The 14,551-nt window shown below is 52.3% G+C and overlaps 6 protein-coding genes across 6 annotated transcripts; 3 read left to right on the forward strand and 3 right to left on the reverse strand.

Annotated features, from left to right (window-relative positions):
- Positions 1-290: 290 nt before the first annotated feature.
- On the forward strand, positions 291-1,927 carry N7468_006803 (copper fist DNA-binding domain-containing protein; the record flags this gene model as incomplete). Its single annotated transcript, XM_058476099.1, has 3 exons — positions 291-366; positions 423-584; positions 639-1,927. The coding sequence occupies 3 exons, from the start codon at positions 291-293 to the stop codon at positions 1,925-1,927; spliced, it is 1,527 nt and encodes a 508-aa protein (XP_058328989.1).
- Positions 1,928-5,059: 3,132 nt separating this feature from the next.
- N7468_006804 (putative alanine aminotransferase) lies at positions 5,060-6,546 on the reverse strand (the record flags this gene model as incomplete). The annotated part of the gene is given in 3 exon segments (XM_058476100.1): positions 5,060-5,314; positions 5,370-5,696; positions 5,707-6,546. 3 exon segments carry the CDS (start codon positions 6,544-6,546, stop codon positions 5,060-5,062), a joined length of 1,422 nt encoding a protein of 473 aa, XP_058328990.1.
- Positions 6,547-6,569: 23 nt separating this feature from the next.
- N7468_006805 (uncharacterized protein) lies at positions 6,570-6,906 on the reverse strand (the record flags this gene model as incomplete). The annotated part of the gene is made up of 2 exons (XM_058476101.1): positions 6,570-6,745; positions 6,780-6,906. The coding sequence occupies 2 exons, from the start codon at positions 6,904-6,906 to the stop codon at positions 6,570-6,572; spliced, it is 303 nt and encodes a 100-aa protein (XP_058328991.1).
- A 513-nt stretch (positions 6,907-7,419) lies between these two features.
- Positions 7,420-9,059, reverse strand: N7468_006806 (proteasome regulatory particle lid subunit RPN7; the record flags this gene model as incomplete). The annotated part of the gene is made up of 3 exons (XM_058476102.1): positions 7,420-7,612; positions 7,710-8,539; positions 8,601-9,059. 3 exons carry the CDS (start codon positions 9,057-9,059, stop codon positions 7,420-7,422), a joined length of 1,482 nt encoding a protein of 493 aa, XP_058328992.1.
- Positions 9,060-10,568: 1,509 nt separating this feature from the next.
- Positions 10,569-12,247, forward strand: N7468_006807 (putative MFS phospholipid transporter (Git1); the record flags this gene model as incomplete). Its single annotated transcript, XM_058476103.1, has 5 exons — positions 10,569-10,742; positions 10,856-11,473; positions 11,527-11,837; positions 11,888-11,937; positions 12,012-12,247. 5 exons carry the CDS (start codon positions 10,569-10,571, stop codon positions 12,245-12,247), a joined length of 1,389 nt encoding a protein of 462 aa, XP_058328993.1.
- A 925-nt stretch (positions 12,248-13,172) lies between these two features.
- Positions 13,173-14,121, forward strand: N7468_006808 (PEX11 family protein; the record flags this gene model as incomplete). Its single annotated transcript, XM_058476104.1, has 3 exons — positions 13,173-13,239; positions 13,401-13,878; positions 13,959-14,121. The coding sequence occupies 3 exons, from the start codon at positions 13,173-13,175 to the stop codon at positions 14,119-14,121; spliced, it is 708 nt and encodes a 235-aa protein (XP_058328994.1).
- Positions 14,122-14,551: the final 430 nt, after the last annotated feature.

The raw sequence follows: 14,551 nt of genomic DNA on the forward strand, positions 1-14,551 counted from the left end.
GCGAACTTCACAGTGCGACCCTCAGTGGCAACACCATCTGCCTTATACTGCCGGATCGGCGTTCTGTGACGTACTCCCCGGCGCAGTGGGAGTCCTTTTGATACCCCGAGATACCCTTTTGTTCGATTCGACCTTAGGATTCGCTCTTCTCGAAGGAGGCGAACCTATCCTAGCCTTGACGGCTCTTGTAGTCCTTTGGACCGCATCTATTCTATACCAATTCTACTCCTACTCGACGCTCCTACCATCTGGCGATTCATCGCATGTGTGCCTCGCAGTAGCCCTTCGCGATGCTAATAGATGGTGAGAAGTGGGCTTGTGAAGCTTGCGTCCGGGGTCACCGGGTTAGCAGCTGTCACCACAGTGGTAGGTCGATCTTTAAAGCCTCGGGTAACCGCAGCACGCTAACGATCTGGTCATAGACCGCCCTTTGACCCACATCAATAAGAAAGGCCGCCCAGTCTCTCAATGTACTCACTGCCGCGGTCTACGCAAGTCTCGAACCACTCACGTCAGGTGCGAGTGCGGCGACAAGAAAAAGAAGTCCGACTCGTCCGACGGTCATGGTGAAAAACGCGATCTGAGTGAGCAATGGCACTGGTTTTCCCTAGACCCTTGATTCTGATGCGAATATACAGAGGATCCCCATCACTGTGGCTGCTGCCACGGCCAGCGCTGTACCTGCGCGCTGAAAAAGGAACATCTAGACCCCGTCCCCGAGATTGGCTTGCCCATCTCTCAACCGTCGGTTCCTGCCGAGCTCCCGCGGAAGCCCCCCCTCACGTCGACAAAGTCTGAGTCGACGCTGACGATCTTCCGGGACGGTCACCATAAGCCCGCCCATAAGCATAATGACATGGCCCACAAGTGCGGATTGCCGTATACAATCCCACGATCCCATACCATCCACCACCCGACCGACGTATCTCGCCGTTCGGTGGACCACCTCCCTTTGACCCAGTCTCCTTTTGTCCAAGAACCTCTCTCACTCTCGATGGAGCCTCTGCCCCAATCGCAGCAACCATCCCAGCAGGGCTCTCCTAATAGTGCTCCTGCGTCGGGCGTGGACGATACACCCACTTCAACCCCGAGCTTAGACCAAGTCTTCCTGGATAATTTCACCCCTCCCAATCTTCAAACCGCTCCCGAGAAGCCTACAGATGGGGTGCCCAACCCGACTTCTGCTCCAGCCACGATGGACAAATTCCCTCTGGAGCAAATCATGACTAGCGTGCCTCCGCCTCTCGATGTCTCGAGTTTTACCTCGTTTCCTACGACGAGTTCGAACTCGCCTATCAACTGTATGGCATTCCAGGATCCCTTTCAAGACCAGTATTTTACGTCTCCGGACTCTGAGATGCCGATCGGGTCATCTGGCATGGGCGCGCCGTCGGTGGACTGGTCAAGTTTCCCGCTCTACTCCGAGGCCCCCGCGACTACGAGCAACCAGACCCCGTCGTACGCCAGTTTCGATTACAATTCGTATCCCTCAGGCCTCCAGCCCCCGTCGTCCTCGGGGGATATTTCCGAAGCGGACGACTTTGGCCCTCTTCCCGGTCTGGGACACGCTGGTAGCAATGACATGCATGATCTCCACAGCGTGAGCGAAGCCTCGGACATGGACCAACTTCGGATCAGCTCTGCTTCTTCATTGGTCGGCCTGCCTCAAGCGCAACTTTTGTCGTCGAATGATCTTGAGTCAATCAACATCGATGATTTCCTCAAGTCCGCCAATGAGTCGACGGCCGCGCTGGAGCACCAGCTGCAGGCCAACATGGGAATGGAAGCCAAGTCCGCTCCTCAGCAAGACATGTACTCCGCACCCACTGCCAACGATACGATCCCTATCTGGCCTGCCGGCCTTTTCGATGCTGATTCGACGCCGCCGATGGATTCAAGCTATTTCCGTCAGTCCTGGACGCAATAGCACGCGGGCTCGATATCAAATAATCATCCTTCGTGTCTCCGCTTGCTGCATTGCCACCACCTCCACACCGTCTATTATGACCCTGATGAGAGATGATGATAAATGCCTTGATTCGTACTTTCAACTAGCCAATCTAGATCTTTTACGATACCTCCGAATCTAGAGAAGGTCTGTGGTCCTGTTTTGCTCGATGGTACGTCCCGGTGTTCAGGACGCCGGACAACCTTCGTGCTGTTGTTCCGCTGTATAGACCGTGTGTTTTATGTTGTACAATGAACGCTAGTCCGTATCTAAATACAAAATGGGACATGGCAATTCAGACTGCTGAATCACTGCATTCGTATGCGTCCTAGAGTCTTTGTAAATTCCCTCGTAGCGTATTCTCAACCCCCGCCCTTACGAGAGATGTAGCGCAGATCCCAATCCGCGATGCAGCCAGGTCATTTCACGACATTGCATTGACAAACAGACGTCATTTGGCTCCTCGAGTTTCGAGATAACCTTTTTCCCCCTTCCAGAACTCTACATTCAGAATTAGCCACATCATACAACTCAAAAACCGACCCAGCTCAAAACCTGGCTGCCTCATTTTCAACGTAATGTCAAGTTAGCGGTGACGCATAACCATGCGCAATGGATCTGACATCTGTCTCAGTCAGCACGAACGGTGTTTGGACCCTAGTCCTAGAGATCCGTGCATCTCAAATTCTCAAATCCTCACTCGAGTGCTCATAATATATCATCCCCTTGATGTGTTTGACCCTGTCACTTCACCCGGTGATATATCATCTTATAGTCACGATTCAAGGAAATTGAGCAGTGCTTCGAAGCCCTAATATAGTTCTGTAAACATGCTCTAAAGGCCCCCCCTTCCCCCCTAGCCATACTTGCCTGACTAGTGACTACTCGTAGTAATCCTACAAAGAATATCCAACGAGACCCAGAGCCCCCAACTCAAACCGTCGAACCACCTACCAAAGAACCCCTGAAACCCATGCACACGACAACCACCCTTGCAGGGCTAAGCATTAGCCAAGGCCTGTGCTCGAGTCTCTCGTCCACAGAACCCCAAACAAGCCTCCGCGGAGCACACCGGTATGGTAAGACGCGGGATCGTGGAAAGGCTTGGTATGCATGCATGAGCACATGTGCATCCGAACGCGGACTCAATCGTACGCCGCTTTTACGAGCTCCTTACGTATGGTTTCTGTATGAGTATTGTGTGGCGGGGGGTTTAGCTGGGAGGGATGACGGTGGGGGCTCGGTGCTGCTGGAATGGTATTTGGGCTGGTCGGTATGGGGGGGGGCACCGATTTCCCCAAGGCCGGGGTTTGTTTTCTGGATCTGGCGTGGGGTCAGGAGACATTTTCCTTTGTGGGTTGTGTTGGTACAGTTGGGGATCTGCTCGGTTTGATCGTGAGATGTGGTAGGGTCTCTGGGTCTACCCTCACCGCTACTTTCAGCGCGGAGATGTGGCGGGGAGATATTTTGTCTCGATATACTTCAAGTGGGAGGTCTGGTCTCCCGCGAGGTCAGGCGGGCTTTACCTGAGCATGAGCATGGGAAAGGTACGAGATGCTACAAGCTCGTTACGTATGCTGGGCAGGGTGGTACGTGTACAGTTTGATGTTTCCTGGCAAGATCTGCAGGAGCAATAAGCATCGTAAATTCCCCAAACCATCGTTGGGGGCGCATCTGACCTGCGCTTGGGTAAGGGTTTCATGATATCATTTTACGTGCGGGGAGACTAGGGATTTGATACGTCTGAGATCAACACCTGTTCTGATACCGGGGGGAGGACCCAGAGTCGCCTGCATAGAGGTGCTTTAGAGCGGCATAAGCGATGAACTCAGCTCTACTAGTACTGCGATCATAGCGGTCATCTGCAGCAAGTCGTAAGCCAAGGCTCTGAGCGAGGTTTTAGGAAAGCAAAAGAAGAAATAATGGGCTTCGAGATCTTTAGTGCAGTGATCTTTGGCTTGGCGCCTGAAGCTTATCTTGACTGCAACGCGGAGTCGTTACTCGCGCGAATAATACATGACGCACCTGGATATAGTACCGTCGACCGGTACTAGTAGAAAATCGCATCATGCAAAAAACGCAGCTCACTAGGACAAGCTCCGATGCATCCAGCGGTCCGCGACAGCACCGAATGAGACTGAATAGAAAGCCTTTTCATTATGTCAATCGAACGAAGTAACTTGAGCAGGATCGTCCCAAAGCAGCGAAAGATATGTACGCAATGATTGCTCCGTCTACTCAGTCGGTGATGTAATGTTTCATAGGTTGTAAATCCGACGACTATCCTTCGCGTCCTATGCAAGGGAGATGACATGCACTGATCACGTAGCAAGAATGGACGGTTATTCAATCCTCGTCTGCGACCTCGGATAAGTCGGCATCGGGGCTGGAATGTTGAGGAGATCCGTGGGTACAGCTCGGATCAAACGCACTGATCTTTCTGTAATTGCTTGTTAATGAGAGCTTCCCTAAGCGCACTTACTGCAACTATTATGAGCAGGGGTCAGAGTTGCCAAGTACTGCATGGCTAAGTTGACTTGCAAAAGAACCGTTCGCACGCACCAGGGTTCAAATTGCGAGTAGAAATAAGGGAAGCTTAGTCTTCCGATTACTATTATACAACTATACTCCCAAGGTTGAAGTAGAGTCATTCTCTTGTCCGAGAAGTTTTTGGGAACAGGATATTAGTATTCACGTGTAATGTCTTCTCAGTGTCTACTAATAGCAACGCCCACTATCCGAAGCTATAGAACCTGGGGAGAAAGCTTATCGAAGGCAGCGATACGATACATTGGTAGTATCAGTCCAGTTTTATATGCAATGAAGCAGTATGCATTCTACTCTAATCAGCCTTTAATACCAATATGGATATAAACACCGGAATTTGTATAACCCGTATGCAGAAGGAGGGTGAAGTCAACGCGAGACCATATCAATGATTAATGATATCAGACCTGTCTCCATCGGGTGGGGGTCGGTCTGTCGGGTATCAGAGAAAGGTAGAGCCCAGAACGAAGTAGGTGTCGGAGGCTCATCTCATGTGGCGCATGAGATGGATGGAAGTTTTTAGGAGCGTGGGTTGAACCCAGCTTTTTGTAATCGCAGGCGATCTTAACGGTACTGTTCCATGAATTCGGAGTGGAACTTGACGATGCGCTCGACCCAGTCGGTACCAGGGGCCAAGAAGGTAGTACGGAAATGAAGGGTGTTTTCCTTCTGACCAAAGCCAGAACCAGGGACCACGCAGACACCAGTGGCATCAAGCAGGCGCAGGCAGTAGAACTCATCAGCGGCACGATTCTCTGCCTTGGCAGCTTCGACAGCCTTGGCGGGCAGTTCGATCTTGGGGAAAAGGTACATGGCACCCTGGAGGTCACAATTAGTGAATAGTTTAGGAGTGAAGAAAGGGATGATAACATACTTGGGGCTTCTGGCACTCAACGCCCTCCATACGCTGGAAGGCATCATACAGGGCGAGGGCACGCTGAGCTAAACCATCACGGATGCCGCTATATTCCTTGTCGTACAGCTCATAGCTAGGCTCGCCAGCCTTTGGTGGGTTCACCATAGTCTCAAGCAAGCACTGCGAAACAACCGGTGGGCACAGACCGATGCTGACAAGCTTATAGATCTGCTCCTGAACCAAGGGATCAAAGCCAACCAACTCAAAGTATCCGCCACGGTGGCCGCACTCGCCAACCATGCCCTTGGAGGTACTGTGCATGGACACCAGCTCCACATTATCGTACTTGCGGGACCTCCTGCTGCAGCTGACGAAGGCGTTTTTTGAAGGAAACGAACTCTCCCATAAAGATATTCGTTTGGTAAACTTCGTCGGCCATGATGACCAAGCTCTCCTCGGCAGCGATATCAATGACTTGCTTGATATCGTCTGCGGTCAGCGAGGCACCGGTAGGGTTCCCGGGGTTGATGACAACGACAGAGCGCACATCGGTGCCGGCAGCCTTGGCGTCCTTGATAGACTGCTTGATCGCATTGACGTCGGTCCCCCATGCCTTATCTTCCTCCAAGTAGTATGGGACGCAGGTGGCATTCAACAGTGCTAGAGTCGCAGTGTACAGAGGGTACTGAGGAATGGGGACGAGGACGCCGGTCTTGGGACCGTCGCAAATGATGTTGAGGAGTGTGCTGACGCCTGACGAAGCACCCCCGGTCAGGAACAGGTCCTGGGGATTGGCGGGGAACCCGTCGCGCTCCTCAATGAACTTGGCGACACTTTCCCGAATTCCGGGGGCACCCTGACTGTGACTGTAGGCACCAACACTCTGGACGGCCGCCAGCAAGGCCTTAGCTCGGTCCAGTACATCCTGCTTGTACCCGAATGCGGTCTTGAGCACGTCCGGGTTCTCCAGCAACACTGGGTTTTCAACGAGACTGAGGACCTGGCGGAAGAAGGTGATAGGCTGCTGATCCAGCTGCTGAGGGTTGCCGATATTGGCAAAGATCACGCTATCGAAGGGAAGTGACTTGTCGCCGTCTGCGAGGCGCGCGCGGTACTCTTCAGCCTTGACAGCCAATTCACCCCGCACTGCATATTTAGCCTGCTTGACGGAGGGATTGATGTTGTCGAGAGACATGCGCTGGGTGGAAATAGTCCGAGTCATTTTGGGCGCTGGATGAACCCCTGCAGTGTTAGTGAGATCAAATTGGCAACGGGCGATGGTTTTAAGGGGAAGACTGCGGGGGTGAATATTTTGGCAGGAACGGACAGGAACGGGCGGCAAGAGCGGCCAGTCACAGGCCAGTCACAGACTAGTTGCTGATCGAAGTGGAACGCTGACTGCCCAATCTGTATACGACAGCCACGTACCTAAGCAAGCGGAGAACCCCGCAGACTTTCCCGGGCAAAGTAGGATCGGGAATACTCTTTGCGGCTGAGTGACCCGGGTCTTCGGTGATGCCCGCAGGGTAGATGCGAGCTTAAATTGCCAGGACATGATGGAATCGACTCCTTCACAAAGAGCCCTCTGCTAGAATCCCAAATAACTCGACAAGCGTTGGCACACAGTCCTTACAGGGATGCAAAGAAGAAAAAAAGAAGAAAAATAATCGGATCAGGGACGGGGCGGTGAACGCAGTGACTCAGCATTATCGCCGGTGAACCTTCGAAGAAAAAATAGAATGCGGGGGGCTTATCGGACGAGAAGATAGAGATGACTCAGATCTATACTGACTGAGGCTGTTAAGGTTGTACACTTGGGCTGAGCCGAATTGTACTTGTACCGGCGCTTACATCTAACACGAGCTAGCCGATCACAGGGTCGTCTTTCCCCGGCGATCTCCTAGTCTCTGTCGCCACCGGAGTCATCCGAGTGCCGGGGAACTTATGTAGAGTCCGGCGAATGCGTTGGCATTGTACAATTCGTGAGTCAAATTCTAGTTATTGGTTTCATGCTAAGAAGAGACTACTCTCTGGCATGGTTGCCATTGGTATACTGAGATTAATCGATTCAACTGCGTTCACTTCCACGCAGACGGACAGCTTGACCATACTTTTGGAGCTTGGTGATCAGGGCATCGCCGTGCTTCACGACATCCGCATACTGCTTGTTTTTATCGTCGGGTCGATTGGTTTCGATGATACCGTTCACCCGGTCGATGGTGCAGGAGATGCGGTTGGTAGAGATGAACTTGGCCAAGTCGCTGTCGGTTTATTAGTTACCGACGAAAGAAAAAGAAAAGGAAAAAAGAAAAGGAAAAACAAGAAAGACTGAAGGCTGACGGGTTAAGGGGAACATACCGGTCAAGGAAATCAACTGTCACACCGAAGTCGCTCGCCATGCCGTTCAATCCCACCACACGATAGCTTTGAAGGAGTTGCTGGTAGGCGCGGAGACGCATTTCACGGACGAACCATGCCCGATGTTCGTACAGATAGCGATCCTGGGTCAGGAATTGATCCTCGACCGCGGCGAGAGCCAGGAAGAATGAGCGGTAGTTGCCGTTGTACAAGCTGTTGACCAGTTCGGCCAATGGAGAGAAATCCACCGGGCTTTCGTTCTCTGCTTGCTCCGCAGAGCCAGTACTGAAGGTGGTGAGATTAATCGCGGTTTTGGGGCCGGAGCCGGGTGTTGATCGCGAGATTGTCGCATCCTTGGTCTCTTCCTCACGAGCACCGGGACCTGCAGATACCTCTCCACTTAAAGCAGCAAGACGGTCTTCCCCGGCACCCAAGATAGCCTTGATCTCCGGGGCATCCACCACCTTGGCCTTGAAGTCCACACGCTTCAGAGACAAAGAGCCGGCCAATACTGAGTAGATCACCAAAGAAGAATAGCTGCAGAGTTCGTAGCTCGTGAATGTCGACAGACTGTCCAGGAGGAGAGGCGCCGCCACGCTGTAGGCACGAACTGTGAGCAAATGCATTCCCTTGTAGGCCTTTAGGCGATTCCTCCGGTCCCAGTCACCACCGCTCTCCACGAGGGTCTCTGCCCGTTCGATAGTTTTCTTAACAAAAGCAGCATCACCAAAGAACAGCCCGATCCGAATCATAGCAAGGACGAGGTCAATCTTGGTGCCCAGAAACCCCGTTTTCTCAAGCAGTGCTTCGTGCGACTCGATAGCCTTGTCCTGCAATACACATACTGCGTCAGATAGCTGAAGTACATTATGAGGCCATGGAAGCTCTTACCTTGTCGCCCACGCGAGCCCAGAACTCAGCTCGCTTTCCTCGTGCGGCCTGCACTTCGGTCTCACCAGCAGCCTCCTCAGCATCATCCTCTTCTTTCTGGAATCCATCCAACTCCTTCTTGTTGTCCTCTACCAGAGATTGATAGAGCTTCTCATCCCATGGAAAATCGATCTTTTGTGGCGACTTTCGTGAGGCAAGCATGTTCGAGGCAAGAAGCGGCTTGGAGGAGCCATTCTGAGGATGCTGTGTAGTACCTTCGCCGACATTATTCAAAATTCCTTCCGTGGGGTGAGCCAGATGGCGGTAGAAGGGGGCCATCTTTCGCTCGGTGATGACATCTTGCAGCTTCTTCAATGAAGATTGCTGGACAGCTGGGGCGCATGCAGGGTTGGAGAGGTTGAAGACATGTTGAGCGAGGAGGAGGTCGGGGTACTTGATGTACTGTGGATCAGATCCCATGATGGCGGGACGGGTCTAGGATCGGGGCGGCGAGTAGGAAGGATATTCGGGGAAGGGTGGATGAAGGTGTTTTGATGACTTTGGGGGAAGACCTGGCTCGGATGCATCACATAGCTGGCTCACAACTGGAGCTTTAGCTGAGTGATGACATAATCATATATGCCTGAGGCTCGCACAAGCCGGATGCTGAGTGCCTATAACATAAGGCACTAAAAATACCCGTTTAGTCAAAGTGTGTCCACCGGCATAGTCGCATGTCAAGCGTCTGTTCTTCCGTTGATTTGCCCGATGACATGCTGATCTCTCTGCATTTGGACGCAGGCTTCTGGAAGAACGCACCCCACTCCCACCTGCCTCTAGTTCGCTTCTGGGCATCATTAGTGGTCGCGTGCGACTCATACGCCTTCTTCTAAGCTCTTGGGAGCCGTGGTTAGTTGGTCAACGAGTTTACATGACTAAAAAAGACTTGGCTGCTTCGAACAACCGATTTGAACATGTGAACTCAATGGCACTCGGGACGATGGTGCCAAAATACCATCTTGTCCAACTGTCTTGTCCAGGTTGCGCTGAGAGTCCTAAAAAGGCAACGTGTTTCTATGAATTACGAAGAATATTTCCTACAATTTTTTGGCGGCGCATCGACAGAGCCCAGACGACCAAATACCCGGATAACTTATTCAGGAGATTGGGAATAGGGATCCCCAATCTGGGTTGAAAATTCCCAAGCCCATCCTGAGGTTGCCGCGTTTTGCCTGGGATCTTGGATAAGTGGATAAGCCCGAGTGGATAGTGCCTGTGCGCCCCAGGTGGATTCAGCCCGGCCCACGTGCGGAATGTGTTGGACACAGATCGAAGCTGGCCCTACCAAGATTCCACGGACTTGACGGCGCGGAGATCCCGAAGCTTGGCTGCGTCGGTGATCCGATTATGATCAGATCGGATTATTTTTCACATCCGTCCATAGTCGGCACTGTTCAAATTGTTTCAGGCAAGGAAGAGAAGGTATGACCGGGCGGGGTGTTGATAGAAAGAGCTCTCCTGATTGGCTGAGCTGGTTCTGAACCGGGCAGGTCGATGCTGAGGAGGAAAAGGATGGAAAAGCGCCCCCGCTATCCCGCATTTTACTTTAGGAGAACGCAGGTTAGGGCCGGACTCCTAACGCCCATCTGGGCAAGTGCTGTCCCTCGGTTGAACTCTTTTTTCTCTCTTTAAATTAATATCTTGTTTTTTCCTCGCTATCGTCTGATCTCCTTCGATCAGCGCCGTACTTATTTTCCTTCCCACCCCTCCTGCCGCGTCCTTTTTCCTTGAGACGCTCGAGTTCACAGCGCGCTCGTCGGGTGGCACAGTGATTTGCACTTAACGGCTTGTGTCTCTCGTGGCGAAGTTTTGAAGTTTTCTCTTCCCATTGACCCAGAAGACTTCATAACATCCCATTTTGTCTGCCCGTTTTATTTGAGCTCACCACCGCAATACCGTTCGAAGTATCACGGCTAACGCAAGTCTACAATGGAGAAAACGGAGAAAACGGAGCCGGAAACTTTTGTCTCCTCAGAGAAGGATCCTCGTCCCATGGAGGACGGACTCGTGCCGCTGGATCAAGTGCCCAAAGGACGCTGGGAACGTAGTTGGCCCACTATTGCCTGCGGTGCTGGTCTTTTCTCTGACGGATATCTCAATGGCGTAAGTAGCCCCTACCTACTCCTATCTGCTCGCAAGTAAGGCCTGGAATATACTCTCGTGGGGCCACGCAATTTGGGAACACCGCGTGAAATGATACTAATGTCCAATTACAGGTCATTGGCCAGGTGAACACCATGCTCGGGAAGATCTATGGCGACGCCTACTCGGACTCTACGGCCAGTCAGAACGTCTCGGCTATCGCGTTTGCTGGTACTGTTGTGGGCATGCTGGTATTTGGTTGGACCAGTGATCACTGGTCTCGCAAATGGTCCCTCTTTATCTCAACTGTGATCCTGTTCATATTTGCTGCTCTCGCGGCTGGGTCGTACGGTTACAATGACAGTCTAGGAGGCATGCTCGCTGCCTTGACGGCCTACCGATTTTTTATCGGTATCGGTATCGGTGGTGAATATCCGGCCGGCTCGGTTTCTTGCGCAGAAAATACCGGAGAGCTGAAGGAAGGTCATCGCAACCGATGGTTCATCATGTTCACCAACTTCCAGATCGACTTTGCCTTTGTCATTTCTGCTTTCGTCCCCATGATCTTATGTCTGATTTTCACCGAGGATCATCTTCGTGCTGCTTGGCGTATGGCACTGGGTCTTGGTGTCATCCCCCCCCTGAGTTTGCTCTATCTGCGACTGAAGCTTGACGAACCGGAGGAGTTCAAGCGTGAAAAGATGGCCAAGTTCCCGATATGGCTCATCATCAAGTTTTATTGGTGGCGACTGGTAAGGATCGACTGCTTCTCTGACCAACCTCTGGTACGCTGACGTTATCGTAGTCCGTTGTCTCGCTGATCTGGTTTGTTTATGACTTTTCATCCTATTCCTTCGGTTTGTACTCGTCTCAGTTCCTGACTCTCATCCTCGGCGACTCTCCGCCCCTGTGGAAGACCTTCGGCTGGACTACTCTGATCTATCTGTTTTACATCCCCGGCTCTGCCCTGGGAGCATTTGCAAGTGATTGGATCGGTCCCAAGATGACTCTTGCCATCGGAGTGGGTCTCCAGGGCATTGTCGGTTTCATCATGTCCGGATGTTACGAGTGGCTTGCGACTGAGAAGTATATGGGAGCTTTCATTGTTGTCTACGGGTAAGTTGAGTCTGGAAATTGGCATTCGCGTAAATCGCTAATCCACACAGTGTCTTCCTTGCGCTCGGCGAGTTTGGCCCTGGTGACAATATCGGCTTATGTGCGGCTAAAACTTGTGCAACCGCCATCCGTGGTCAATACTACTCCTATGCTGCGGCTTTGGGCAGATCGGAGCATTTGTGGGCACCTATGTGCTTCCGATTGCTGTCAAGAACGCCCATACCCCGGTCGAAAAGGGTCAACACCCTTTCTTCATTTCCAGCGCCCTATGCATCTTCAGCGCCGTCGTGGCCTTCTTCCTTTTGCCCACCATCAACCAAGACACCATCACCCACGAAGACGAGCGCTTCCGTGCTTACCTCGAGGAACACGGCTACGATACCACTTCCATGGGCGTTTCAGCGAACTAGCCCTCGACCGCGCCTTTTTAAGCCCCCTCTATCGATGCCCTATAATGATCTTTCATCAAACTGCCCATGTTCAGAATTGCCTAAGCCCTCAATCCCGCCGGAACACAAACCCCCTATGCGACTGTCCTCGCGCCCAAGCAACCCCTCGATCAAGTAGATACGGCTCGGTTCCGATAAGGCAAACAATAGGAATGGTCGAATGGACTTATAGAGGCATCCATTGCTGGTCTGGTCAAATACCAGCAGGATATTGCTTGAAGATGAAACTCACTTGTGCGCAGGTACTGGATTAATTTAATAATTGTTCGGAAATGCCATTATCATTGAGCTACCAGTAGATTTCCCCTGATCATTTAAGGGCCCCCTGCGTGGATGGACCTGGGTGAAATAGCCCTTAATGCTAGTTACTAAATTGAGCAGCACCCAAGCATTGGTTGTTTCTCTCTGGAGTGGAAACATCGTGAGATTGGGGAACAGCTTCCATTTGCCGAACTAGGTATGCAATTGCGGAACGAAAACCGGCCGGGAGAGAAGAGCACCGCACGCCATGAATGGCATTTTCAGATTCTGCCAGACAAGGGGTTTGGAAACGTGAGTTCAAATAGCCAATATATACCACGGGAAGATCAGAAAATACGAAGGAACAAGCATTTCACATGCAACAAGCCCGGAATACGCAGACGCCACGAACCCGGGACTCGACCAAATAAAGGCGCTACTTCAGCCGAGGTCCGTTCCGGCGGAAAACAGCAGACGTCAGTTCAATTACCGGAGTCTCCCCATCACCATCCCCCTTCGACGTCTCTAACCTCTTTTTAACATCTCGGGTCTCCCCAGATTCTCCTCCGCTCCATTCACACTCCCTCTCGGATCCGTTTGTCCGAACCTAGACCACCGCATCGCCGTGATTGGGAATTGAGCCACCATGGTCGCCGACGCCCTTGTCTACCATCCAGCCCTTGCGCACTGGCTGAAGTTCGTCTCAACCACCGGTACGTGAATCACCAAGAGAAGGAAGATACCCCTTCCTTGGTGCGAAAGAACAGATTCAGGGCGAACCCCATGATGCATCGCCAGCCCCATGCCCCATAGAATCCCGCCCTCCCCGCAAAGGACTCCGACCGGAAATGCTAACGGAAGTTACCGCGCACAGTCGGCCGCGATAAGCTCCTCCGAACCATCCAGTACTTCTCCCGCTTCTACGCCTGGTACTTGTACCGCACCAACAAGCCGCAATCGGCCATCGACCCCTACAATGCCGTCAAGAAGCAGTTCGGAACTACCCGTAAGCTCATGCGGTTCGGCAAATTTCTCGAGCACCTGAAGGCTGCTTCTGTCGCCCTGGACAACAAGGCCCCCATCGACCCCGTGCTGCGCTACCTGGCGGTTGGCCGCCAGCTCGGATATGCCGGTTACCTGACCGTCGATGCGATCACCGTCGTCGACGCCGTGGGCTACCGCAAGCTGGAGTCTGTCAAGCGTCTCCAGGAGACTGCCTACCGCTCCTGGTTCGCCGGCCTGGCCTTCAGCGCCGCTGCCGGTATTTACAGCCTTTACCAGCTTCAGCAGAGGGAGAAGAGTCTTGACCTTAAGGAGGGTGAGGGTGTTGTCGAGGCCAAGAAGATTGAAAAGTATGTCTATACTCGTGACGTGATTTGGGATTTGGGATGGGGCGTTGTTTCGGATGAAAGTACTAACTTCAGTCTTACAGGGAGCGCGCCGCCGCCCGCGTGCAGCTCGTCTCTGACTTCGCTGATCTGCTCATTCCCGCCTCAGCCATCGGCCTGCTCAACCTCGACGACGGCATCGTTGGTATCGCCGGTACCGTTAGCAGTTTGATCGGCGTTTGGTCGCAGTGGCGCAAGACCGCCTAAACAAAGGGGCGATAGTCGTGACTGAAAGAATGTTTCGTGAAAGCCTCTCTCCCTTGCTGGGATTGTGAGAGGGGCATGTATACCCAGCAAGTGACTTGAGTCCTTCGAGTAGAGTACGAGCCATGCAGAGAAAGATACGGGAATCCCGTGTGCTTCCCCCAGAAATGGTGTTTTGACTGTTTCAGCTGATATCCTTGGTGTTCATGAACAAATAGTACTACTTTTTTCTTTGTGAGAGTTCCAGACGGCCTCCATTTGCATTCTCGTATATAGTAAATTGATACGTCCTTCCTACCTACGAGAGAGTATGGAGCAAAGGAAGTTATTAGAGCAGTGCATTCCTGTCCTAGTGCTTGGATATTCGCGGCCTATTTCCAAATGCATGCCAACATATGCCCCAGCACAATCCCACCCGGTAAAACTGCAGTCC

Source organism: Penicillium chermesinum, assembly GCF_028974085.1.
Source record: "Penicillium chermesinum strain IBT 19713 chromosome Unknown utg000005l:1.0-4115287.0:1.0-4118363.0, whole genome shotgun sequence".
NCBI lineage: Eukaryota > Fungi > Ascomycota > Eurotiomycetes > Eurotiales > Aspergillaceae > Penicillium > Penicillium chermesinum.